General features: G+C 49.5%; 12 protein-coding genes across 12 annotated transcripts; 4 read left to right on the top strand and 8 right to left on the bottom strand.

Moving 5' to 3' along the window:
- Positions 1 to 159: 159 nt before the first annotated feature.
- P170DRAFT_456552 (uncharacterized protein) lies at positions 160 to 1,678 on the top strand (the record flags this gene model as incomplete). Its single annotated transcript, XM_024851635.1, has 4 exons — positions 160 to 249; positions 302 to 774; positions 822 to 924; positions 977 to 1,678. The coding sequence occupies 4 exons, from the start codon at positions 160 to 162 to the stop codon at positions 1,676 to 1,678; spliced, it is 1,368 nt and encodes a 455-aa protein (XP_024703106.1).
- Positions 1,679 to 2,778: 1,100 nt separating this feature from the next.
- Positions 2,779 to 5,976, bottom strand: P170DRAFT_510550 (Clr5 domain-containing protein; the record flags this gene model as incomplete). Its single annotated transcript, XM_024854791.1, has 4 exons — positions 5,426 to 5,976; positions 5,083 to 5,322; positions 4,748 to 5,026; positions 2,779 to 4,696 (listed from the first exon to the last, which is right to left on the bottom strand). The coding sequence occupies exons 1-4, from the start codon at positions 5,581 to 5,583 to the stop codon at positions 2,779 to 2,781; spliced, it is 2,595 nt and encodes an 864-aa protein (XP_024703105.1). The 5' UTR covers positions 5,584 to 5,976.
- On the bottom strand, positions 5,728 to 6,465 carry P170DRAFT_447693 (uncharacterized protein; the record flags this gene model as incomplete). The annotated part of the gene is made up of 5 exons (XM_024850905.1): positions 5,728 to 5,812; positions 5,851 to 5,927; positions 6,115 to 6,174; positions 6,204 to 6,346; positions 6,435 to 6,465. 5 exons carry the CDS (start codon positions 6,463 to 6,465, stop codon positions 5,728 to 5,730), a joined length of 396 nt encoding a protein of 131 aa, XP_024703104.1.
- A 1,109-nt stretch (positions 6,466 to 7,574) lies between these two features.
- Positions 7,575 to 9,501, top strand: P170DRAFT_476475 (uncharacterized protein; the record flags this gene model as incomplete). Its single annotated transcript, XM_024853351.1, has 2 exons — positions 7,575 to 7,710; positions 7,763 to 9,501. The coding sequence occupies 2 exons, from the start codon at positions 7,575 to 7,577 to the stop codon at positions 9,499 to 9,501; spliced, it is 1,875 nt and encodes a 624-aa protein (XP_024703103.1).
- A 98-nt stretch (positions 9,502 to 9,599) lies between these two features.
- Positions 9,600 to 10,868, bottom strand: P170DRAFT_447691 (branched-chain amino acid aminotransferase; the record flags this gene model as incomplete). Its single annotated transcript, XM_024850904.1, has 2 exons — positions 9,600 to 10,794; positions 10,828 to 10,868. 2 exons carry the CDS (start codon positions 10,866 to 10,868, stop codon positions 9,600 to 9,602), a joined length of 1,236 nt encoding a protein of 411 aa, XP_024703102.1.
- Positions 10,869 to 11,533: 665 nt separating this feature from the next.
- On the top strand, positions 11,534 to 12,613 carry P170DRAFT_456548 (ketopantoate reductase family protein; the record flags this gene model as incomplete). The annotated part of the gene is made up of 1 exon (XM_024851634.1): positions 11,534 to 12,613. One exon carries the CDS (start codon positions 11,534 to 11,536, stop codon positions 12,611 to 12,613), a length of 1,080 nt encoding a protein of 359 aa, XP_024703101.1.
- Positions 12,614 to 12,729: 116 nt separating this feature from the next.
- Positions 12,730 to 13,242, bottom strand: P170DRAFT_361519 (putative short chain dehydrogenase; the record flags this gene model as incomplete). The annotated part of the gene is made up of 1 exon (XM_024844470.1): positions 12,730 to 13,242. A coding segment is annotated over one exon (513 nt), but the record flags the coding sequence as incomplete, so codon positions are not given.
- A 136-nt stretch (positions 13,243 to 13,378) lies between these two features.
- P170DRAFT_510546 (uncharacterized protein) lies at positions 13,379 to 14,349 on the top strand. The gene is made up of 2 exons (XM_024854790.1): positions 13,379 to 13,994; positions 14,061 to 14,349. Exons 1-2 carry the CDS (start codon positions 13,466 to 13,468, stop codon positions 14,324 to 14,326), a joined length of 795 nt encoding a protein of 264 aa, XP_024703099.1. The 5' UTR covers positions 13,379 to 13,465; the 3' UTR covers positions 14,327 to 14,349.
- Positions 14,350 to 14,465: 116 nt separating this feature from the next.
- On the bottom strand, positions 14,466 to 15,570 carry P170DRAFT_510545 (uncharacterized protein). The gene is made up of 4 exons (XM_024854789.1): positions 15,235 to 15,570; positions 14,870 to 15,178; positions 14,718 to 14,795; positions 14,466 to 14,654 (listed from the first exon to the last, which is right to left on the bottom strand). Exons 1-4 carry the CDS (start codon positions 15,459 to 15,461, stop codon positions 14,489 to 14,491), a joined length of 780 nt encoding a protein of 259 aa, XP_024703098.1. The 5' UTR covers positions 15,462 to 15,570; the 3' UTR covers positions 14,466 to 14,488.
- A 225-nt stretch (positions 15,571 to 15,795) lies between these two features.
- On the bottom strand, positions 15,796 to 17,770 carry P170DRAFT_410119 (cytochrome P450; the record flags this gene model as incomplete). The annotated part of the gene is made up of 5 exons (XM_024846834.1): positions 17,416 to 17,770; positions 17,222 to 17,363; positions 16,785 to 17,170; positions 16,037 to 16,730; positions 15,796 to 15,971 (listed from the first exon to the last, which is right to left on the bottom strand). The coding sequence occupies exons 1-5, from the start codon at positions 17,458 to 17,460 to the stop codon at positions 15,796 to 15,798; spliced, it is 1,443 nt and encodes a 480-aa protein (XP_024703097.1). The 5' UTR covers positions 17,461 to 17,770.
- Positions 17,771 to 19,146: 1,376 nt separating this feature from the next.
- P170DRAFT_447688 (amino acid transporter) lies at positions 19,147 to 20,888 on the bottom strand (the record flags this gene model as incomplete). The annotated part of the gene is made up of 5 exons (XM_024850903.1): positions 19,147 to 19,572; positions 19,632 to 19,957; positions 20,014 to 20,498; positions 20,553 to 20,737; positions 20,808 to 20,888. The coding sequence occupies 5 exons, from the start codon at positions 20,886 to 20,888 to the stop codon at positions 19,147 to 19,149; spliced, it is 1,503 nt and encodes a 500-aa protein (XP_024703096.1).
- Positions 20,889 to 22,165: 1,277 nt separating this feature from the next.
- On the bottom strand, positions 22,166 to 23,482 carry P170DRAFT_437536 (molybdenum cofactor biosynthesis F family protein). The gene has a single exon (XM_024849389.1). It carries the CDS (start codon positions 23,092 to 23,094, stop codon positions 22,279 to 22,281), a length of 816 nt encoding a protein of 271 aa, XP_024703095.1. The 5' UTR covers positions 23,095 to 23,482; the 3' UTR covers positions 22,166 to 22,278.
- Between the last annotated feature and the right edge of the window lie 928 nt (positions 23,483 to 24,410).

Raw genomic sequence — 24,410 nt, 5'->3', positions numbered from 1 at the left:
ATAGGCATAGAAATCCTCCGAGGAATAAAGGCAGCAAACCAGATAAAGGTATTTATTCAATCGGTTCACCCGACTGTTGAGACAGTGCATGGACTGTGCTTTATATGTCTAGAAGAACATAAACAACTACCCATAAAAATACTTTAGAAGTCCATCGTTATGACTGGGATCAATCCCCTACGGCTGTTCAGGAAATGGATCTCGAGCTCTATCGGTTTTTCTCACGGAGATGAAGCATTTGACCCTACGGTATGTGTATAGAGGTAGAATATAGAGATTCCTACTGAAAGCCTTGTCGAAGGTCCATCTGAATTACTCGGCCCCACGGAAGAAGTACACCATGCAAGAGCTGTCTTTGAAACAAGCTCCCACTACCTCTTCCATTGCAGGCTCAACACCGTTCCCGCTGCTGTCACACGAGGGCGTGAGGGCCTACAGAAGGGCTCTGTTCCGGTCGGATGTTCTCGATCAATGTGCTAGTTCCCCGTTTCCAGCCACGTTAGTCCTGCGCGATGCTGGGAAACACTCCAGATTCATTCGAGATTTTTGGGAACATCCTGAGACTATGAGGATCGTCTCCGAAGTAGCGGGTGTTCCTTTGGAAGTGGTCATGCCGGCGGAGATAGGGCATACGAATATCCAAGTCGAGGGAGACACCGTTGCGGAAATGGCGAGTAAACTCCAGGTTGAGCCAGCTGTGGAGAAGGTGGACGTGAGTCCGGAAGAACGAGAATATGATCCACTGAGCGATGATGCCGCCGTCATCCCATGGCAGTAAGTCTTCGAACTCCTGTTTTGACTCTGCCTGTCTAATCTTGAAGCTATGATTCTTATCCGTATGTTTGTGTGTTGATGCTGAGTGAGACCGAAGGGATGATTGGAGGAGAAACGTATATCAAGAGAGGCGACAGGACGGCTCAAAAGGTCAGTGAGGCCAGTACTATTGGATGTCATATTCAAACTAACAGGCCTTTAGGTAGAAGGGCCGCAGATTGGCCACGCAGTGATGCTCCAAGGTGGCGAGGTGCAGCACCTAGCGGCTCGAGCCCGAGGAGTCAAGGAACGCATTACCACCATCACCTCGTACCGATCCAGCATGCCAGCCTGCTATGACTCCAGCTACATGACCAACATCCGGCCATATGCAGATCTGGATTGTATCTACTCAGAATGGACCCAGTACCGTTTGAGAAAGTTGAGAGATGAAATTACCCAGTTTCTCAACAAGATAGAAACAGACCCGACATTGTCTCTAAACCAGGCGGGAATTGATGAGCTCATAACGGCGCAGATCCGATATATCCAGCGGACCTCAAGACAGATGGTTCCTGTTGAATACCAAAGACAATTGCTGAGCAAGTACGGCAAGGCGACGTACTACAACGCTCCGAGGATATGGGAGATTGTCCAATCGCTGCCGGAATTTGAACACTTTGCGTCATGTGCCGACGATGATCGATGCTGGATGCCGAGGAGTGTCTACTGGAGTGATATGCAGAGCTCAGCCGAGGGTATCCGATTGGGGGAAAGCCTTGAGAGTGCACTGGGGAACTTCGTTTGGGACAAAAAGCGAAGGTATTTCATGGGAGACGAACTGCTGCGGCAGGGATTGAATGAAGTGTTTCTGGACTGGTTGGATAGTTCAGGCCTGTGGGACATTTATTGCAAAGCTATATGATTTTCCCCCTTAATTGATGGATGGCTCCTTGACTGTCTTCAACCTATCTTTAAACTTATTTTTAGTGACCTGTGGGCCATTCTTCAATACTCTTTCTTGCTATCAGGGCTGGTTTTGAATAACTTCCAAACAGAAATGACATTTAGTATATAGTTCGGACTGACACAAGAGACGGACCTTTGAATTGAAGAATAATTTCCTTTGGTCATTACGCTATCGGAATGAAATTATTCGTTGTCAGAGTAGGACATTCTGACTGCAGTGATTACCTAGAACAGAGTCGCGCAGGTGACAGTCTTCATGTGCTCGATTGATCGCTTTTCATTCCCTTCTTGGGAAACTTTAGTCGAGATAGTGGAATATTTCTCCTATCTAGGTTTTCCGGCTATCATACAAAGTTTGTCACTGTGTTGGATATCTCACGGGACTCGATCGCTATTATACCCATATTCAACAGGATATGGTTTGCACATGGCTGCAGCATACCGCATTTTGCCTGTGAAGGTTGCACAAAAGGTGTAAGTGTCCACTTATCCTCAACGCTTTCTACAAGTTTTTGTTGACGACCGCTCGCAGTATTAGTGGCGATAATCATAAGCAAATTCGACGCGTACAGTTGCTTCTTCTGTTCTAAAGGGGATTAGGCTAACCGGAGCATAGTTTCTTCATGGCGTATTTCCGGCTGAACGCAAAATGTCCAGACGAACGAAGGACAAGAATACTCTAGATGTGGATGTCGTTTGTGTGATCTATCGGCATCACTGGTCTATTCGCGGCTTTTTTGTCACGGAAGCATGATCCTCTATTTTACTACCCATCCAGCCCTGATCCGCTATTACCGGGACCCGACCCGGCGTCCTGCTTTCACAGAACACCTCTCTACCTGGCGACTCTATGAGCAGGCGCAAAAGAAATCCCACTTCTCAAAGTATTATTCGAAACAATTTCCCGTGGTAGACCTTGCGGACTCAGTCTACTATCGCGACATTAAACTCTTCTACCTACACGACCCTCGGAGCAAAATTACCGTTCTCTATGCTATTATATGTATTGATATTTATCGAGCCATATGATACAGCGACGCTGTTTGGTATTAAAAATTAAACAAAGTAGAAGTCGAGCTCGTCACTAATGTAATATACCTCTTTCAGATCATCTTTGTTCCCTCCTGCGGAGCCGGCCAGAGCATCTTCAACTTTTTCATTTCGCCATGAATCCTGACTGAATCTTCCACACCAGCAGAAAGGCTTCAGTAGTCTTTTCTTCAGGTGTCCACTTGAAATCGTTCCTCCGACCTTTAAGGACTTCAAAAGAGCGTGCATATCAAAGTCTTCTGAGTGGCAAGCATCACCCTCGTGGCGACAGCGGTAGGTAAGAAATTCAACTTGAATAATTGCCCAGAGCGTGGCGATATTTTGATTCATATCAAAAGGGTGCTTATGTCTGCCATCAGTAGCACAATCTATTCCCAATCCATGACTCATGGGGCCCAACTGACTTAAGCCGTCTTCAGTCCCACTCAGGTTGTTCTCGAGAATCAGGCAGAGTATCTCCCAACCGACCTTTGATGCTTTGGTCCATTTTCGTTCAAGTTCCGGCGTGAGTCGATGCGCCAGTGTAGCTGGAGTAAGATCTTCATGGCTACAAACTGTGGGCGGGCTTTGGCCAAGCAGGGCAGCAATTGAGATAGCAGACTTCAGACAAGGGTCTGCTCCATGTGAAAGCAGGCAGAGAGCGCAAGCAACAATTCCAAACAAGTCTTCTCCTTGACAGCCATGGAAAATAAGAAGAGCCGCCGTCAGGACCAACGTGTGTAAGGGCCGCATGCGCATGCTGAGCCCACAAGCAGCACATCGTCTGAGAAACAATCCACTGGAGTGGTTGATATCAGGAGACCATTTTAACGCAAACAGTCCCCTAATGCAGTGGCAGATCGTCTGAACTGATGTATGGCAAAAGTGATGTTTCAAATGGTAAGGCACACCTCCTTGTTTATCCTTGAGCAGCTCTCGTACAATCTCGCTATCAGCATCCCATCGACCACAAAGATCCACCTCCGCCCCGGGGAAAAACTCTTCCTGGGCCCACGTGGTGTCGACATCCCTGGGATAAGACATCGTATGGGACTTCAGTACTGAAATCATGAGGCAATCAAGGACTGTATGGCCCAGGTTGTTCACGTACAACTGATTCAGGTACTGCGGGCCCATAACACAAACGAGCGTGTGAAATATTTGGCAGCACACCTTTGTGCCATCCAGGTAGGTCGCTGCAAGATGGAAGGGGAAGAGACCCAAAATATCTGCTTGCTGCATTTCGCTGGATTCCAGTAGATTGTATACCAGTCTGTCATTGCCAGCCATAATGGCAAAACTCAAGGAGTCTGCGAATAGGGAGTGATCGGTACTGCCAAGGACCTCTGGAACAGAAAACGGCAGTTCTTGCAGTGGTACTGTGCTGAATCCGTTGGTTTCAAGTGCGGTCTGCAGGGTATCCTTGAATGAGGCTTCTATCCATGATTCAGGCCAGGGCGTCCAGCTTTCCGCCAATGGATTTGCATGAATTTGAGGGTCTGAGTTGGAATGAAATTCCTTTTGCTGGATCACAAGATCATCAAGTCCCTGAGAAACAGGCATAGAGTCTAGCAACAATGTCTCCTCTTGAAAAATATCTGCGTCTTCTTTCACAGGTTCTTTTATTGAAGATTCTTGTCGACTTGGGGAAGATGATCCCAGAGCTATTTTCCCGAAGCTCTCCGGGTCCAGGTGCATTATCAAACTGCAGCCTTTGTTTAAGGTTCGAGTGGTATCGTATGCAAGTGTGCTTTTGACATTATTGGCGCATGGTAGCATGGCGTTGATGTTTGTGTGCAGTGATTTTGGTGAAAGTTCGAGCTCTGGTTGTTGAACAGGTTCAAACAACAAAAGATCTGGTGTCCATAGCCGTGGACCACGTCCCCAATACTTTGCTGTTTTGTATGAAAAGAGCCAGAATTGATGAAACCAGGTGGTAATTGCCCTGTCACAAGTTTAGCCAGTAGGCCACACTTCACATTTGGTCTAAACAGACCTTAATTCATCGGTATTAAGCGACTTTTTTAGTTCCTCAAATTTCCCACGAAGCAGCATGCGAGATCTATCGATAGAGCTTTCGGTCCTGAGATCTTTCCAGAGCAATGAGGACGACGGGTCTGAGTCCAAAGTGATCGTAAGCGGCGCGGAGCCCTTTTTCACATTTCCTTGAATAGATATCACCGACGGCATCGTGGACGTGGACGAAAGCTCCATTTCAAGCGTTGCCATTCGCATCATCATAAAAGGCGTGTTGCAGGAAAATCGAAATACATCTCTTCGACATTCTCATGTTACCAGGCAGGCTTCGAAAAGCATAGGGGCATTAGCTACCTTCGAACACACGGAAGGGTGGAGTCTCTGCTCCCGTCCAAGGCGCGGATAAGCCTTTTACGCAGGCAATCCTTCGCATACCGCTGCAGCTTCTTATTCACGTTCTTCCCTTGGTATTTAACGGTTGTCACTTTGCCCCCGGTTCGGCGAAGCGTGTTGCATATTGCATCTTTCTCGGAACTTCGAAGCGATTTCTTCAGTCTCCATAACCTATGTACTCGGTGTTTGTATTGATCGTGACTGACGGGAGGAACTCATTGGTTAGCTTTAATCTTCCATCGCGGAGAACCCCCGCAAGATAACCGGAACATCAAAGAGTCGAGGAACGGGGGAAAGAGAATACCTGGCGTTGAATCCATATCTTTCCTTCAACTCAGTAGCTATTTCAGAGAGCTTGCGGTGCTTGTTCAAGTACAAGTCCGTGATAATAGGTTTGAGTGTCTCCCATCGCTCAGCTAATGGGGGCAGTGGACCGGAACCCCACAGCGTAAGCCGACTCATTGGAATTGTTCAGGTCAACGACAGAACCATGGACGAGCTTCAACCTATCTAGAAGGAAACGGCCAGAATATATATGGTGGGCATTTTGGGCAAGAACTGGGCCGTGCGGTCTATGGAGGGATTTCTCACGTACTGCGTACAGCCTCAAACAAAAGTGTACGATGCAGCGTCGATGGAAAGAGCCAATGGGGGAAAAACAGGTGTGCAGCCGGGGACCCATGATATGGCACTGAACGAGCAAAAGTGTAAGGCACACCTTTTGGTCACGGGCGGCTGCGCAGCACCGGACTGGCGAACTCAAGTCTCTTGCCAAAGGAAGCAAAAGGGTAAGGTCGATGCTTGGCCTCCGACCAAAAGTGTAAAGTACATACATACATGTATGGTTGATTGCTGGCGCGCCACTTTTACCTGGAGGCGGACCCGGAAGATACTCAGTACCCAATTCCCCCCTTTCTGAGCTTACACTTCTGACCGTTGATCGACCGTGCGGGGATCAGGCCGCCGCCGCCAGACCTGATTTCAGTATGAGACGATCTCGATCGCCCCTAACCTTACAGAGTGGCGTGACCAGCGGTGGCTTTCCTTCATCCCCTGCAGCTTATTAGCGCGGAAAATCCTACCTCATGAGACTGGCTGTCAGTGGCACAGAAATACGTTAATACCGTAGCAACACAACACAAAAGTGTACGATTGCAAAGGTGTACAGAGCAGTAGGCCCCTAACGGATACTGCGACGAGGATGAATCCCAAGGACTTGCCGCGGCTTAAGCATGAAAATATAAATACAGGATTTTTTCCCTCCCGGTCGAGTAGTATTGACCACAACGAACGTTATATGCTCAAAATTCCACCTTCTGCAGGGCTGTCTTCAAGTTTCTCCATCTCACAAGCCTGACTCTTTGATTGACCACACAACCTATAAGCATACCTCTGGTACCCTGTAAGATCATTCAAACATAATCAGGCACAAGTATGTCCGTGTCCTCGACATCAGTATTTACTGACATTGTTCGAACTTGAAGTGATCCTATGTGCAACTATGGCTCATCTTGAACCTGCTGTTTTGTCTGCTATTGCGAACATTTTGACACCCTTTGCCATCATCCTTGCGGCAATCATTACACCCTGGTTGGCTGGGAGGTGGGCACATCGTCGGTAATGGCACTGAAGTTACTGTCTTCGATACACCAGTAATAGGGCACTAATAATAGTATACAGGCACCAAGAGCAGTCATACTAATCACTGTGACTAATATATTGGCCCTCCAGGGGCTTTCTGTGCAATTATCACGTGACCATCGGCATTGCCAGGTGGTACCTCCCTCTCTACCAAATGGCCCTTTATGTCCTTGTTGCGGAACGTGTATGTGGGTTCAGGAGGAAGACCATGTGGAATAATTCTAATCTCGCTTACAGTTGCACGTGAGATTACTACTTACGTATATGATTTCCGTTTCTAATTGTTAGTTTAGAAACTAAAGTTAAGACTCTTGTTATTTTCATTATATGTCTGGTGATCTTTGTACAGTAGACTTTTCTGTAATTCACTACAGTTAGGAGACCAGAGCTGTGATAGCGATAATTTGCACTAGTTAATTTAGATATTTTATATACGAATTATGTATCAACGGATCCTATAGCTAGGGCTCGAGAGTCCAAAAAGTACTGCAGTACACTTGGATGTAAAATGTTCCTAATTCACCATGCCTTCGAGAAAGCAAACTCATCTTAATGATTAGCAGAGAGCGAATCTCGACAGATTCTACATTCGCATCTAGAATGAATATTTACATAGTAATGGCACTCATTATTTCAATACTAGATCAGCAACAGTAACCATGGAATCTATTATATAATCTTCGATACTGCCGAGCCAAATCCGGATACCGCCTCCACGGCACCCTCAGGCATCGAGCGTCCCTCATCCATCACGCCGCAGTCTAGATCCTTCCTGTTCATCGCTCACGAGCGAAGTTCCCGGCTGTCTCCCCATGGATCCGCGGCTACTCGATCTCCAGGACCAAAACTCCGGCGAGCATCAGGGTGTGGGGTCCACTGATGCTCCGCCACTGTCAAATGCCCACTGGAACGACTTTGACGAATTCATTATCGATGAGTTACCTCATGGTGAGTGGTTTTTTTGATTCGCGTATATGAAACAGTGAATGACACTCCGTAGTAGAAAGTCAGTCAGGCCTTTCTGGGCTCGGCCCTCAGGCTGCCGGCGAAATTCCAGCTGGAGACCAGCCGACTATGGCTCGGGAGCACATAGGCGCACATTCTGCCGGTGTCCCATTTGACGCTCACAGTCTCTATCATGATTCTCCCCTAGTCACTGACAGTTCATTCTTGCCCCTCACAAACTTACACGGCGACCAATCGCTGGAAGACCCGACTACGTCTTACCTTAGTGACTTTTCCCAAGGATCTGGTGCTAGCCATGGGTTGAGTCACCTGCCCCATTCAAATATCCTGGCGCCGGATACAAGGACACCTGAATCTCCTCAGTTGTCTACAGCCAGAAGCCCTGTACCAGGTTACGGTTCTCATGTGCGAGGTCAAGTCAACGCCAACCAAGGCCTCCCAAGGCGCAGAAGTCGATACCAGCTTTGCCGCTCTGGGGCAGCACCCGTATTCATCCCAAACTCGATGAACGCACCCGATCCCATGCAACGGTGGCAGGATTCACCGCCTGAAGATGAGCCGGCATCAATGTCAGCTATAGCAAATGCCTTGAAACGCCAGCAAACCCAAGATTCCCGTAGAGGGAGATCGAGATCTGGTAGTGGGGCTAATTCTCCGAAGCATGATGCCTTTCGCGATTATCGCCGGCCAAAATCTACGGCCAGTTCCATAAGTGGTACCAGCGCTTCATCCAACCAATCTGCTTCCTCGAGTAGATCCGCAACATCAGCAGGTGCTCGAAATGGACTCGGTCCTTCAAAATCGCATGGTCGCGTTCGGAAAACTCGTCGGGATCAGACCAAGGGACCGACGGGTGAGACGCATCGTTTATTCTGCTGTACGTTTTGCTGCGATCGGTTCAAAACTAAATACGACTGGGTTAGACATGAGGGGTCTCTGCACTTGAATCTCCGATCATGGGTCTGTACACCCCACGGAGGCAGCGTCGTCTCTTCCCTCACGGGAAGACAGCATTGTGCCTATTGCAATGCATTAGACCCAGCAGAGGCTCACCTTGAACAACACAATAATCGTGCTTGTTTGGATAAAACCCGGACTTTCAGGCGAAAGGATCATCTCGTCCAGCACCTGCGGCTTACGCATCATTTGGACACCATCCCACTCATAGATGATTGGAAGATAGATAGCACGGCGGTTACATCTCGTTGCGGCTTCTGTGACCATCGACTGGAAAGCTGGGACGAGCGCACTGAGCATTTGGCAAACCACTTCCGTCAAGGAACTACCATGGACGATTGGCGTGGTGAACATGATTTTCCAAGCTCAGTTGCTGCTAAAGTTACCAACAATTTGCCGCCCTATCTTATTGGGGCAGAATCGCGCACCATGGTCCCGTTTTCGGCGACGAATTCAACTGTCAAGGATCATTTTGCCCAGATCTCCTCGCGCGCCGACCAGGTTCGTCCAGAAGAGACTCGTGCTCATGAGACACCCCTAGTATCCTCATTCCAGCAACTTCAAACAAACGACGTGCCCCTGAGTACTTTCGCCCAGATCCTCACGTCACATCTAAGCCGCTTTGCTCGGAATCAAATGGAACAGGGCGTATTGCCTACCGACGAAATGTTTCAGCAAGAATCTCGGCGAGTACTTTATGACTCGGAAGACTCGTGGAATCAAACCGTTGCTGATAATCCAGAGTGGCTGTCTGATTTTCGGCGTCAACATTTGAACAAGCCACAAGATACGCAACCAGGTATCGAGGATAATTGAATTGTCTCTACTTCCTCTGTCATTCTCCTGCAATTGCTTTCTCCTATTTATACATATAATATACCCAAATACCCATGTGGACATGAGCAATATCGACACTACAAAGTGACAACCTTCTCCCGAACAACATCTCCCCAGTTACTGTTTTCGACACCGGTCGTAATATCAGTCATCCACTTTCTCAGAGCAGACACATGAGCAGTTGCATCCTGAGGAATATCAATACCCCGTCCTGAAAATTCGATGTGAGACACAGGAACAAGAAAGCATGCAGTGCCAACAACAAAAGATGAAATCAATCGTCCTTGCTCAGAAGCTTTGATAATGTCAAAAACCGTGAATTTGGTCTCCACAACATCCAGTGGCTCTCCATCCCATCGATACGACCAACCACCAGTCAGCCTTTCTCGTGCGAGGTCCAGAATGCTTTGTCTTGTCACCCCAGCGAGAATCGTATGCTCGGTCAATGGTGCGGTGACTAGCTCCAGTTTTCCCTCGGAGTTCCTCCAGATCACAAATAAATTCGAAGATCCAGCTTCGGTCACGTATCCCTCGGGACCAAACAGCCACAGCACCTGGTCAAAGCCTTTGCTCTTGGCTTCCCCGTGGGCCAGAAGAGAAGGACCATAGTTCGCGCTGATCTTCGCTGACCCAGTACCACCCGGCCAAGCGCGAACCATCCCCTCCCTGCTGGACAACAGACGTAGGGACTTGGTTTGAGGAGCGGATCCCGTCTCTCCGAGAGAGGGGGCAGGTTTGGGGTTCGGCCAGAACGAAACAACTATAAACAGCATTGCCTCTCGCGGCACCTGAAAACCAAGATTGGCGTCGGTCCCAACAAGCGTGGGCCGAAGGTAAAGACACTCTCCGGCGCGATCTTTGGGCAGCCATTTCGGACACTCAACTGCGCACAGCTCCCGGATTAAATCGAGCAACTGGGCAGGATCGAACTCGGGCAATCCAATCCGAAGGGCCGAAGCTAGCATGCGAGCGCAGTTATACTGAGGTCGGAAAAGGCGCAAGTTCCCGTCGTGTCCGCGATAAACCTTCATGCCCTCGAAACAAGCGGTCGAGTAATGAAAGACACTAGCGGTTGGCATCATGGAGATGGCGCCGTAGGGGATGAGCTCCGGGTCCGCCCAGCCATCTGTCTGGTTCCAGCGCACGACTGCCATATGGTCTGTACATACGGACCTTGCGAGCACTTCAGGCGAATCTGGCTCTGGGACCTGTGCCGGGTTCGAGGTCAGTTCTGTTTTTAGCCGAGAGGTATCGAAACTTGGGCCGGTCCATCTTGATTGGGAGGCCAGCAGCTCTGTGACTGACGAAGGGAGGAAATCTTGGCTTGATGATGTGGATGAAGACATTTTATTCTCGATGATAAGTTTGAGGAGGTTAGAAACGAAGTTGCCCGGTCAGTGGTTTGTTTCTCCTTCTGGGATTCGTCAGGCCTTTTATACATACTGATCTCTTGAGATAGCTGCTCCATTGAACAGGGCGTAGGGCGTGATTACAAATAGAATATACGGAATCAGTCCGTCACCATCATAATTTGATTGTTTAAATGTATCATGAGGACGCTATGTTTTGTTTCACTTGGCGCACAGGGACAGGTATAGTAGGTCAGAAAGTTCGTGAGAACAACATTAGCGATTCTAATCAACATTAATTACAAATAGTACGTCAATGATTCTCAGTATAATGAGAGCCTCAGGGTCAACTTACATTTCCTGCGGTCTATCGGGTCGGCAACCTCCATCTGAACCAAAAACTGCCACTCGCCCCACAGGGCGTGTTCCCACGCCTTGTGGAGGTGGAGATGCACGCCCTATTCTCACGATGGGCGTGAAATCTCAGAATGTGGCAAGCAAAAAATAACGAAGAAAAGAAAAGAAATGCTAACAAAATTATATAGACTAATAAATAGTCTACACACTATAAATGGGCGTATCAAATCCACAAGATGAGATCCTTCCGCGCCTATCGAAACCTCCTAGACCGTCTTTCCTCTGTACTTCGCGTCCGCCCCAAAATGACTCCCAAACCTTCACCCCGAATCCATGTTCTCGGACTCGGCAGCATCGGCTGCTTTGCTGCGCATTGCATCACCGAGATCGTCAACGGACCCTCCGTCACCCTCCTCCTCCATCGCAAGTCCCTTCTCGACGCCTACCGTCGCAATGGCAATCGCATGCGAGTCCAGACCTCAGAAGGCGAGCATATCAGCTCCGAAGGATATCAGTTCGAGGCCCTCGACAACGGCCAATGGTATCATACTGCACCGGACGATGAGCCAGATTCCCCCAGAGAGCCCGCCACCGAGCCCATCGAGAACCTGATCGTCTGCGTCAAAGCCACCCAGACGGTGGAGGCTCTGCGCCCTCTATCCAGCAGACTGACTCCCAGCTCGACGGTTCTTTTTCTTCAGAATGGCTCGGGCATGATCGACGAAGTAAATGCCCATCTCTTCACGAACCCAGACACTCGTCCCCGCTACCTCATCGGGGTCATTTCCCACGGCGTCACACTCAATGCGTCCTTCGATATCACGCACACCGGGTTCTCGGCGACATCGATAGGCCAGATGCCGCGCGAGCACGAGCACGAGAAATCCCCCTCAGATTCAGATCCAGAGCCAACATCAGACAACTTCCTCCTCACTACCCTCCCCCACTCCCCCCGCCTCAACCTTACCTCCTACACCTACACCTCCGTCCTGCAATTCCAGCTCGAAAAGCTGGCCGTCAACGCCTTCTGCAACCCCCTCTGCGCCCTGAACGACGCGCCCAACGGCTTCCTCTTCACGCTCCCCGATACCCGCCGTGCCATCTTAACCGAGATCTCGAGCGTCGTGCTTGCGCTGCCTGAACTGCGCGGTGTTCCGGGCGTCGAGGACCGGTTCTCCGTCGAGAGGTTGGAGAACACGGTGAATGGCATTCTGCAGAAGACGTATAATACGACGTGCTCGATGGTGTGGGATCTAAGGACAGGGAGAGAGACGGAGGTGAGGTTTATTAATGGGTCGTGGTCGAGGATGGGGAGGAGGGTTGGGGTGCCTACGCCGGTGAATGATCGGTTGGTGGAGGAGGTGGAGGAGAGGGGGAGATTATAGAGTATCGTATCTATATTGTTTGTAGATTTCAAATAGACTTAATGGTTTGATCTGTATAGTACCCTCCCTTACCCTACACAACCCCTTCCGTGCCCTAAGCAAAAAGCCCAATCCACTCACCACTCCTGCACCCCATCCCTCGAAACAACCCTCCCAACCTCCCCATCCCACTCCCCCTCCACCACACTCCTCACAAAAGGCCCCGCAACCTGCGTATCGCCCGCGCCCATCGTCTTCAACACCTCGGGATCCCCCACCCCCAACCCCGTGGCCAGAAACCCCGGCGCAATCGCCCAAACCTTCACGCCGTCCTCCTTGAGCACGCGATGCCACTCCCGCACCAGCATGTTCAGCCCCGTCTTGGAGCTCCGGTACGCCGTCGCGCTGAACCCCGTCTTGGGCCAGCCTTTCGCGGGGCTGCGGTTCGCTGGGACGTCGAGGTTGCTGGTCCGCGTTAAGCTAGAGAGGCCGGAGGTCAGAAAGAGGATGCGCGGGTCGCTGCTCTGCAGGAGGAGAGGGACGAGGCTTGAGGTTAGGACTTGCGTGCCGGAGACGTTGACGTTCCATGTTTGATTCCACATTTCGCGTTCGCTGAGCTGGCCGGATGTGAATTGGGGGTCGAATTGTGCTGCTGTTCTGTGTTAGGTTAGGTACTAGGTACAACTTGTGTTTGTGTTGTAGGTTTCCCAAGAAGGTATAGCCCAGCTCAATGGTGATTCCAACCCCAGCCCCCCCCCCCCCCCCCCCCCCCAAAGCAGTAGAAATCAAGATAGAAAGTAGTTGTAAGCTTCTCAAACATCATCTCGCTCGTCGAAACTCACCTATCAAGCTGGTCTAAAAGCGACTCCAACAATGGCACCTCCCAAGCCAATCACTGCCAAAGAGGCCATCAAATCTGCGGTCCCGGACCTTAAAGTCGGGCCTTATCATACCACCTCAAACGCTTTCCATCGTGTCGATTTCGTTGGGGATCTTGCCCCATGGGCAAACTTCAACGAAGATGCATGGCAGTATAGCAACGCAACGAACTGGGCGGGCCACAAGTCGGTCCTGGGCTTCGAGCCCAAAGGGACGATGAAGTTTTACACCGCGCACGAGCACGTGGCAGTTGGGGACGAGACGGGAGTTCAAGGCCGATTCAATCAGAATGTTGGACAAACTCTCACGGCGGCGTGCGGGGCCTTCGGACTGGATCTATCTTTCGCCGACTATAAGGCCTGCGCAGATGGATCTCTTCTGGGGCGCGTGCCTGATTCCATCTGCATGACCAGCCAGGGGGCCCTGCGCGCCGTCGGAGAAATCAAGACGCCGTGGGTAGCTGCGCATCACATCCAAAACATGGATATTGGATACTCAGACAAGCAGCGGCGTCGAGCCTTGGGTGAGTTCTGGAAAACCAAAGCTGCGCTTCGCATGAAGTTAGGACGCTAAACAGACCTCGATTTAGGCCAGATTTCCCTCTATATGCGCTCCGCGCATATCCGGTATGGCTTTTTATCGACTTATGATAGCACGGTCTTTTTGCGCCAGGTGGAAAAGGCCGGGGGGCAGTGGGGGTTGGAGTACAGCGAGCCTGTCTCGAATGATCAGGCCGCTGGGGGGAATGCCGGGGAGATAACCCTTCGAGAGGGCTTTTGGTTCTTGCTCGGAGAAGCGTCGGGGGCCAATTACATGGCCAATAACAATACCCCCGTCGGAAACTGGACCAAGTAGATAGGTTACGTTGAAGTATTTGGAGAAGACACGGTAAATTTGCAATAAAAAGACCAAGATCACCCAAGGATCTAGATTATCATCAATTTCCTAAGCGCATGAGCAGGTATTCCGGACGCTCCACGCAATCTGACAATGTAGACCCCCAAATTACACCCACGCTCACCATTCCCAGCTTTTCATAATCGTATGGCCTTCAGTATCGTCTCTTGGGAGCCTGCTTCCACGGGGCTTCTTCACTAGCTCCCAACAAAACCAAACGTACTCACTCCAGGGCATTTCTTCATCAGGATTAAGTTTACCGCCAGTCCAGAAGTCATAAAAGGAGCTATTGCGGTTAGCTCGAAAAGAGGGAGGTGAGGGTAACTGGAGTATTGAAAAAGAGACATACAGCCTATGTGTACTGTCGTCCCAGAACATCTTTGTCAATGCTGCAGTGGGGTTATATCTGGTGATACTAAGACACTCACTGAAAGCGAGTCAGTATCATTCTCAACACAGGGGTGTCAAGTATCCACACGGCGAGAGAGGTAGGGTACTAACATCCAGGACCGTTTCAAGCATTCTCTGATTTCATCACGCTTCGGACGATCCAGGTCCCAAAACCATGGGCCCAATTGTCGACCCGGCAGCTTTTCAAGAAGCAGGCAAAGAAAGAACCCCCCAGGCACAAAGTCCGTATCAAGTTGAGTCGGATATGTAAAGCTCAAGAGCCGCGGGCCAGTTTTTGAGTTCCTTCTGTTGAGTAAGATATGGGCATCGAGCATATCCTTGACATCTTCGGGAGGAGTTGAAACGGCCTGGCGGGCTCTGTCCTGTGGTCCTGCAAACTCAGAGCCTGCAAATGGAAGCCTAGACAGACACTAGTTAGCTTCATATGAGAGAGCAAAGCTCAAATGTGAAATTACTGCATAATAACACGCATTACAGCCTTCTGGCTCTCATCTTCGCAGTTGGTGCAGAGGAAGGTTCCGTATACTTCACCAGTTGCGTCTGGCCATGTGAGTGTGTCGTCATGAGTGAGCTGGCAATTTTTTTCGCGCAGTTTCTGGGTGAGCTTCCACTGAGAGTCAGGTTGAGTGAAAGTGATGACCCTGCCAATAAAGCTGGGTGGGAAGAAATCTCTCTCCGCCATACTGGATGAGTAACAGAGCGCGCGAGAGAGGAGGGAAGAGAGGTGTATGAAAGAGAGAGAGGAAGCAAGAACTAACTAAGGTCTCGAAGGAACATGGGGAGGGGAGTTGGGGAGGAGGGGTGGGGAAAAGGAAATCCGAGTGAATCTTCGGATCTTTCACTGGAACCGTATGTCATATTTACACCGGGTCCAGCCACTAAGCTTGCTCCCCTCTCCTTTAGTTACCGCAAACCCAAACAGTAATTAATTGTATACATTATCGAATTTATGTGGATTGATTTCTTATTTCTTCTGGAACCACGATTGAGCAGAAAAGCCAACAAATGAAAGCCTATCACGCCTCGACAAGACACCTATGTCCCTTCGGCGAGAGCAAAAAAAAGCTCACCATCTTCATATCATCGTCAGACATTCCTTCACCCCGCGACATCCTCACCGAAGGGAAAGCACGGAAAAACAAAGCCGTAGCAAGCCGTAGTTCCATCCGAGCCAGATGAATCCCAAGGCAAACTGCATCGCCAGTTTCAGTTTCATTCGTGTCAAGACTAGGAAGGGGGATGGGATGGGATACTCACTGCGAGATCCACCCCCAAAGGGCAACGACGCGTCGTTCATCTCCTTGGTAGGCGAGTTCCACCGTTCCGGCTTGAAAATGAGCGGATCAGGAAAGATGTTCCCGTCTCGATGCATGCTGTATGCTTGCGTGGACACGGTTGTCCCTCCAGGGAAGCTGAATCCGGCCAGGTGAGCTCCCTCCCCGGGGACGGTTCTCAGTAATGCGCCCGGAACCGCCGTGTACAGTCTCAGTGTCTCCTTGATAACTTGGTCCAGATACGGTAGGTTACGGGTATCTCGGTCCGTGAAGGGTTCCGGGAGGCTGCTTAGCTCGGAAACGAGCTTATCTCGGACGCGACTGTCGCTGCACACTGCGTAAACGAGGTAGGTGAGTGTTACGGCGGTCGTATCGCTGCCGGCGACGATATACGCCCGCGCCTCGCTGCAGGTCTCCTGTTCTGAGAGGCCCTTTTCGCCTGCTTTGGTCAATCTTGTGAAGAGCGTGGTTTTGGCGGTCGATGGATCCTTGGCAAGGTATGAGTTGTGGCGTTCAATGGACTGTCGTGCATACTCCTGGAGTCTATTTCCTGCTTCCACCGTTTGACGAAATATAGGTAGGGGGAGAACGGCGCCGATCTTCATGAGGAAGGGAAAGGTTGTCCGTATAGGCGCCAATGAGCCGAGATGCTCTAGATCATGGCTATACTGGTTTTTCTAGACAATGACGTCAGGCATGCAGTACTCCTAGCTTTGGAGCTTGGGTCTCACCTCTCCTTTCTCCAACATGCGAAAAGATTCACCGAAGCTCAACTCGCCAATGATGTCTGTGGTCATGAATAACCACCATTTGAACACATCCGCCGAGCTTTTCGTTTTTAACTCGCGAGACATTTGCCGAATCGTGAGATCGATCAATGCCCGGACTTGAGCCTCGAATTTGGCTAAAGATGAATCCGAAAGGGGCGAGGCGAGCAGACGTCGACGAAAGGAATGAAGGTGAGGGTCAGGCGTTGAGAAAACCGACTCGAAGGCGCGTGGGATGAGGAGTCTGTACCATTCGGATTTCAAAAAGCGACCGCCTGTCTTGTGGATTTCTCTTGCTGCGCTGATATCACAGATATCGACTTCGTTGGGGGCAATGCGAACCACGGGACCTAGAAATGCGTTAGACGCATCGACAGCATCCATAATCTAAGAGCACGCACCATATTGCTTGTGTAGTTCATCGACGTAAATCACCTTTTTGCCCTTCAACCAGTAGTAGTTCATAACCAAGGCGGTCCATCGCGATAAAAGTGGGCCAGGGATATGCGACAGGGGATTTACGAGCCCATTATAGAGGAATCTCTATGATGTATTAGCATTAACCACGGTACTGAAAAAGCCGTAGCCAACGCACAAGCAGTATAGTAAGAACGACGACTCCGACCAGAACCAATGCCATGATTGCGAATATTTCGAAGACAATAAACGGAGCGAGCGACAACAATCATGTAATATTCATTCACTTTCCCCCTCACCATCAGACATCGAAAGAAAGAGGGGGTTTTATAATGGAAAGTCGCGTCCCACTAAGGATGCATGCAACCTGCAGGGAGTCGAGCTGGGTAGGGTTGACTTACCCACCTCGAGTGATGTCACTTTTCACATACACCGCCTGGACTTAAGAAGATGCCTCAATACAGGGTATTGCCCGGCCGCCCGGTATCCTGAAGCCCCGATACCGAGTCTGAGCTATACAAAAACCCCGGACTTTGCGGGTTTTGCGGGTTTTGGAGACTCCGAGCGGAGCGAGCAAGCGCCGCTTTGACCGAGCGTGGGGACGATCGACTGTTCTGCAGCGGAGTGTTCGGACCAGTAGGATTGGCACTGAATAATCAAATGGCTGTCGTCGTGGGTGATGTTGTCTAGCACTCGGCACTTTGGTCAAGGTCTAAGGAAGCCTGCCACCCAGCAGGTTTTCTTCATTCCAATCAATAAGCAAAAGCCAAAATGCTATTCGCTCGCTACCTTCGGGTCTTTCCGGGCTCCCCGAAGAACGTTCTTTATCGAGTGATACAACTCCGGCTTAGGCCTTTTCCACCTCTCGCCATTCGGAAACACCTCCCTTCGTAGTCGATTGACCCAGGGGATCAATGGTTGAAAGTATGGCGTGAAGTATTCCTCTGATGTCTTGAGAAAATAATCTTCATCGGAAATAAATCGAACACAATTCTTTCCCAGACTGTCAGGTCTTGGTTATGCGCTGACGACTAACGATGTATGCCACGCACTCGCGGGGACAATGAGGACGAAATAACTAATCTGATATCAGTGGCGAGCTTCCACTTTATTGGATAAGATGAGACTGCTGCCAACATTGACGATCGATTGTTAGATCCGTTCCTGCATATGGCATGTTTCCAGGGGCTTGCAGGAGAAAGCAGTGATTTCGTCGCTGTTTCTAGCAGGGAATTTGGAATGTCAAGAAAAGAGGTTTATTCTAGCTCTTGGAATGCATTCTACTATGCATGCGTATAAACGCAACCTGACCAAAATCTTGAGGTATCTCAGTCATGTCAGAAGTGAGGCCTCTCCTGCATGCCTCCGAAAGTTTCATCAGTTTGTCCCATTGTAGAACTGGCAGTCCATCAATAACATCTGTCCTGCAAAAGATGTGATGGTTTTCCACCTCAGGTTTGACGGGCAATTCCATCTACTTTTGGCCGATGTGTACTTATTCGCCTTCTATGTTCGAAATACAATGTTGCTTTTGCAAATCCTAACCACCAGAGAAAGCTTGGTTCAGACAACGCGTAAATAACCTTTTGTGTACATATGAGGTAGTGTGTCTCGATAGATAAGACGCATGCATGAAGCCGCAAGGATCTAGAAGTGGATGTCTAGGACACTGGCAGAATTCTGATGAAAGAATTTGAAACCTTTACTAGCAGGTGGGCTCAGCGAACTTTCTTCACCGTCTCCTGCAAGAGAGAAATAGTCTTCCCGGAAAGATGTGCGCAGTTTACCAAGACAGGTAGCCATAATATATGCTGTATGAATCTGCTGCTAATTTCCTCGAAATCGCTGTGACGGTGAACATACCCCATCAACAGCACCAGGGAAGCCGAACTATGTCAGAGAGCGCATCCTACGCCCCTGTCCCCTCACCCCTCGCATAAACCTTTCTCCCTTTGAAGACCCAGAGCCCTCCACTGAACACAAGCACAGCTCCAAAGACCACGCAAGCATAGTTCATGTTTTCGACCGTCACCGGTTGATACGGAGGAAAAAACAAGAAAATAACAACAACCGTGCTATACACCACACTTAGTATGTTCAGAAGAGCTCCAACCTTTTCCAGCACAAACGGACCATACTGCAGGGGCGGACCCGTAATCCGGCGCAATATGTGTAGGAAAATGGGCGTTAGATAGGAGATGTACAGGCTGACGACGGAGAGGGAGACAATGGCGTTGAATGCGGTCGTGCTGCCGATGTTAATGAATCCAAGGAGCGCCATGAATGCGGTGCTAGATGTTATCGCGCGGAGGGGCAGAACCGTTGACTCGTTTACCTGGGTTTTAATATCAGTTCTGTGCCCGTGCATGGTCGATTACGAAACGAAAGACTTACGCAAGCAAGGTAATTCGAGAATGGCAGACCCTTGTCTCTGGCAAAGGCCCACGTGGTCCTTGATGTAGATGCGAGCAGGCCGAATGTCGAGGCAATAGCCACACAGATGAAGGGGGACATAAGAGCCGCGGTGGCTCCGTGCGAGCCCGTCGTGTTGTAGAAGATCTGGATGATTGGAAATCCGGTCGTGGAGTGGAGGACACTTTGTGTATCCCCGAGGCAGAACAGGAGAGCAAACAAAAAGCCGAGGCCTAACATGCTGTTCAGGGCGATCGTTCCAATCATGACGCGCGGGAGAGTAACGGATGCATTGTGGATTTCTTCGCCTTCTCAGATAATTATGTTAGTTCTAGGTCATGGCAACTGAGCACGGAATTCATACTTAGGTGACAAGCCCCATCATATCCAACAAGCACGTAGGCGGCACTTAGCAGGCCGATAAGCCACGCTACACCATCGTTCTGCCATCCTGAATTGTTCTCGAATGTGGTGAAAACATACTCGGCATTTTTGTGCGGAGCAAGAATGACCAGTGCAACAAGGACGGCTAAGAAACTTATGACGTGGATTATCAAGATTACACCCTCAATCAGCGGCAGAAATCTGATACCAACTGTGTTGACCATGAAAGCAAGCAGCAGAATCGCCCAGTAGATCATTGTCCCATGCCACCTTTCAGGGCGATAGCTCTCGTATCGGAGGGTTACACACCCTTGTACCATTGTAGCCCCGAGGAAGGCCGCGCTGGCTGTAAATGCCTGCCACCCGAGCATCGTGATCCAACCCGTCAGCCAGCTGCAAAGGCCGGCGTACCGCGGAGGAGCCAGTATAGCAGCCCAGTGGATCTGTCCAGCGCTTGTCGGGCAGCTGCAAGGTTGAGTTTGGGATACTTGCGGGCGAGAATTTGGCCAGGTTACTCACAGAGAGGCAAGCTCAGCAAGAGATAGGCACATTGCCACTGTTCCCACCAGAGCGAGAACATAACCATACAGCAGAGCCACTAGTCCGCCAGCAACCAATCCTCCAGAAAAAGACCCTCCCATGGCTTCCCATGTCGCCATGAGTGTCACGCACACAGCAAATATGCTGGCAGAGGAGAACCGTTTCTGATTGTGGTAGTCAAGAGTCAGATTTTCAGCCCGATTCACTGGGTCATGGCTTGGCGGACTCACTTACCTGAAGCTCAGCTGCTGTTCCAACGGAGACGGAACTATTCCGTTCCAGATTGTCCAAGTCATTCTTCTTCTGATCTGTCATTGTGGCTTAAGGTGATGTTTCGCCCTCAGAGAGTCCAGCACGGCGAGTTAAAGAGCGTTGGAAAAAGTGAAGATTGATGGCGCGCCATCTTTGTCACATTTGGGCGAAACCTGAGCCGTATTTGAGGACCAGTGCTGCTTTGGTCAAATAAAGCATGCTATCCCCGCATATTCCGGCTTATCACCTCCACCTCGCGGGGGTCATTTGCCGGCATAGGGTAGCTAACGCGATTTAGATAAACGGTGCGACCTTCAGTGAGATAAGGAAGCAGTCACTAGCCTTTTTCGAGCATTAAGCACGAACTCAAGTCTTATCTACCGTTCATTCTGCTAGCGCCTATACATTGTGGCGTCCAAAGCAATATCCGCGTGCATCTAGGCTACTCCTACGATTGATTTGCGTGGTCCACTAATCCAAGACCGACGCAGCCATACCGGCAAGTAATCACTCTCATGACAAGCCGTCTCTAGCAAATGGTGATTGTGTTGTTGCCAGATGGTGACATGACTTGACTCGGATCTTGAAAATAAATCGAAGGGCTGAGCTTGTAGCAAAAGAAGATCCAAAGCTAGGTATAGAGTGCTTTGAGCTTATTCAAAATGGCGCGGAGGGATGTGGCATTGTGAGAGAACATGGTCACAAATTTGTTGAGACAGGATTTATAATTAGACTTACACTGACTGATAAGATTGTGACTCTATTGGATGTCCAAGGCAGATGAGATAAAAATCATGTTTTGCAACCTGGGAACCGCTGTAATTAATGCTTTCAAGATATCTCTCGGTTTGATTGGGTGCAAGCGCCCTGCATTGCCTTCAACAGAAAGCTCTTTATTGCTGCTGGGCAGGACGAAATGTTGAATGACTGGCACACTCAGATGAGCAGCTTTAGTCAGATCACTGATGCCAATGGTCTCTACTGACTAGACAGAACATTTCTATCAGCGACAAAGTCAGGTATGTTTAGCCTATGCCAGGTCTTGAGTCTTGATGACCATGGCAGCTTTTCAATGCCCACAGTAAACTAAAAAGATTAGACATATGCTTACTTACGTCAAGATCACCACCTACTGTCAAAAAGCCATCTATCGCCCAGACGCCCAGAAAACACACATCAGTTGAAGAAGGAAACTTTCTCTACTCGCTTGAACATCATTTAAAGAGCTCTACCATTCCCTCGAAATTCAGACTTGATCAGATGATGAAGGGTCGCTATCTTTCAATGCACTAAGCCGCATCATTGGCCTAAGACAAAGCTAGTACACTTGGATTCGAAATCTGGTTTTGAAAATTTAGCAACGTATAAAGTGGTCCACCTGGCCGTGCAATTCGGTCAGCCGTGCAACACGCTCTCTAAGTAAACTAAAGGTCATCTATGCTATCCGGCACCATCAAATGCGAGACCCTCTAGTAACCGCCTCAGCAGCATTTGTTTCTGCCAAAACAGTAGCGTACGAACCAAACGACATCTGAACCAACTTTGCCGGCTTCGGGTCCCAGCAGAAGAATCGACCTGTCGAGCGCATCTGCTGGAGATCCACCACCACAACCGATTCCACCGGCATGATCTTCTCGCTCCAGTACAGAAGATACAGTTCCTCGTCCAGTTTCAGCATCTTGCATGGCTCAGTGTCTGCGAGTCCCTTTTCCGTCCCGCTTAGACAATGCCAGGTAAATGTGCCTTGGTTCAGATATATGTGCTCATAGGAATCTCGGGGTGTGTATTGGTAGAGAATGTGTTTTCCGATGAGATCCGCCGATGGTGCAAAGGGTGCGACGTTGCTGAAACCGGCAATGGAGGTGTTGGAGAATCGCGTCCAGGTTCTCTTCTGTCCTTCTTTGATGTGAAAGCCTGATAGTGCCACGATTGCCTGGCCGGTGCGCATGTTCATGACTAGACTGACTTGCTCTTCATAATCTGGCTTATAAAAATCGACGAAAAAGATGTTCGGGCGCACTTCGAATGCCTTGTACTGCGCAGTGCCTGTCTGGTTGGTCCCCTGGACCTCCCAGTCCAAAGTGCTGTCGTCGACGAAGTGATGCACGATGCATGCGGAATCGGCGTCGGTGAAGAGCAGGGCTAAGCGCTTTCCGGTGAGCTTGTGTGACTCGGCCATCAGGTGCTCGCTGTAGCCGACTGCGAGGGCTTCAAGGTTTGGCCACTCGGAGACTGGGATGTAGCCTGGAGTTGCGCTTGGTGTAGTCATTTTGAGGACCAATTACTCATAAACTGTACGTTCAGGATGAACTCAAAGGTGAGAGAGCAAAGAGTGACTTGCAGGGGTTTTGCTTAACTCGAAAGCCGTAGAAAAAGATCTCCCTGGGTGTCACGCCACTCTTTATACCCTGGGTCTTTCCGAGGTCCTCAGACAAAACTTCTGTTCCGCCTTCGTGATGTGATTCTCAGCGACAGTCTGTGGTTCCATGCGATTCGTACTTTATGCCTGTAACAGGCTTAGTGCATGTGCCCTCAACGCGAGTCTTTAAAAATGGGTTAAAACGGTTATATGCCGGGTTTTAGGGGCTCTTCAACCCTCATGGATGCGAAAAGGATAAGGGAAATCTGGATTGCAGCCGCCACGCCAAAGGTTTTGCGACTGAGTGGGGTGAATGGACTAGGAGCACGTGCATGTACATACATATCTCTACCTAGTCACTAGCATGTATAATAACTCTTATAAATAATACCAACATTGAAGGATCACGTATTAGTCAACAGAGCTCAATGGCCACGAATGAAAAGAGTTAGAGCTTAGAGAAGGATAAGCACCTGGAGCAGATAATGGGTTCTTTGCGGAATTTATTCCGCACAATATCAGATTGATTTTCAATCAATCCACCGTTTATCATGGATGTATAGATAAGAATTATTATTGATATGATTACTATACGATTAGGCCAAATCGTAACTTGTTATCGCTGAACTCAAGCCCACAGGATTCTCCTGACAGGCGTAGGCTCAGATGCAACCTATTTTATTTTATTTTATTTTTCCCCTTTTGCGAATATTGAATCACATCTTGCCGAATTCAAGCCAGTCATGTCGTCATTGGTACAGAAAGAGCTCCTAAATTTAGTGACTTTCCGGGAACTTTCCACTGGACTGCACAGCTTAGTTAGATCAAGATCTGGTGCCTCTCTACTTCTTGAATGTTTTGGTCGGTCGACTTGAAGATTTGAAACCTGCTTTGAAATCAAAGCGCACAGTAGTATCCATATTCATTTGTGCTCTGTTAATCTCCATGTATCCATGTTGAAAAAAAGGTCTTGACTCAATCATTATCAAGCCTGGAATCAGCTCCACCTGTGGCGTCGGGGCCAGCTTCCGATGGCGGAAAACTTGTGCAAGTTCAATCACCCAGGAGCTTCAGCGTCTACAACAACCCCGATTGGATATGAAAAGGCCACTTGAAGGTGGCTGAGGATGAATCCCTCACAGGCTGAAAATTCCTCGGTAGGTGAGTGCTCCACAGACCCCACAATAACTCGGATGCCAATCGCGTTTCCGCGTGCTTTTTCTCCC

Source organism: Aspergillus steynii (genome assembly GCF_002849105.1).
Source record: "Aspergillus steynii IBT 23096 chromosome Unknown P170scaffold_5, whole genome shotgun sequence".
In the NCBI taxonomy this organism is placed as follows: domain Eukaryota; kingdom Fungi; phylum Ascomycota; class Eurotiomycetes; order Eurotiales; family Aspergillaceae; genus Aspergillus; species Aspergillus steynii.
The sequence above is the reverse complement of the archived record's forward strand: the minus strand, read 5'-3'. Positions and strand labels throughout refer to the sequence as shown.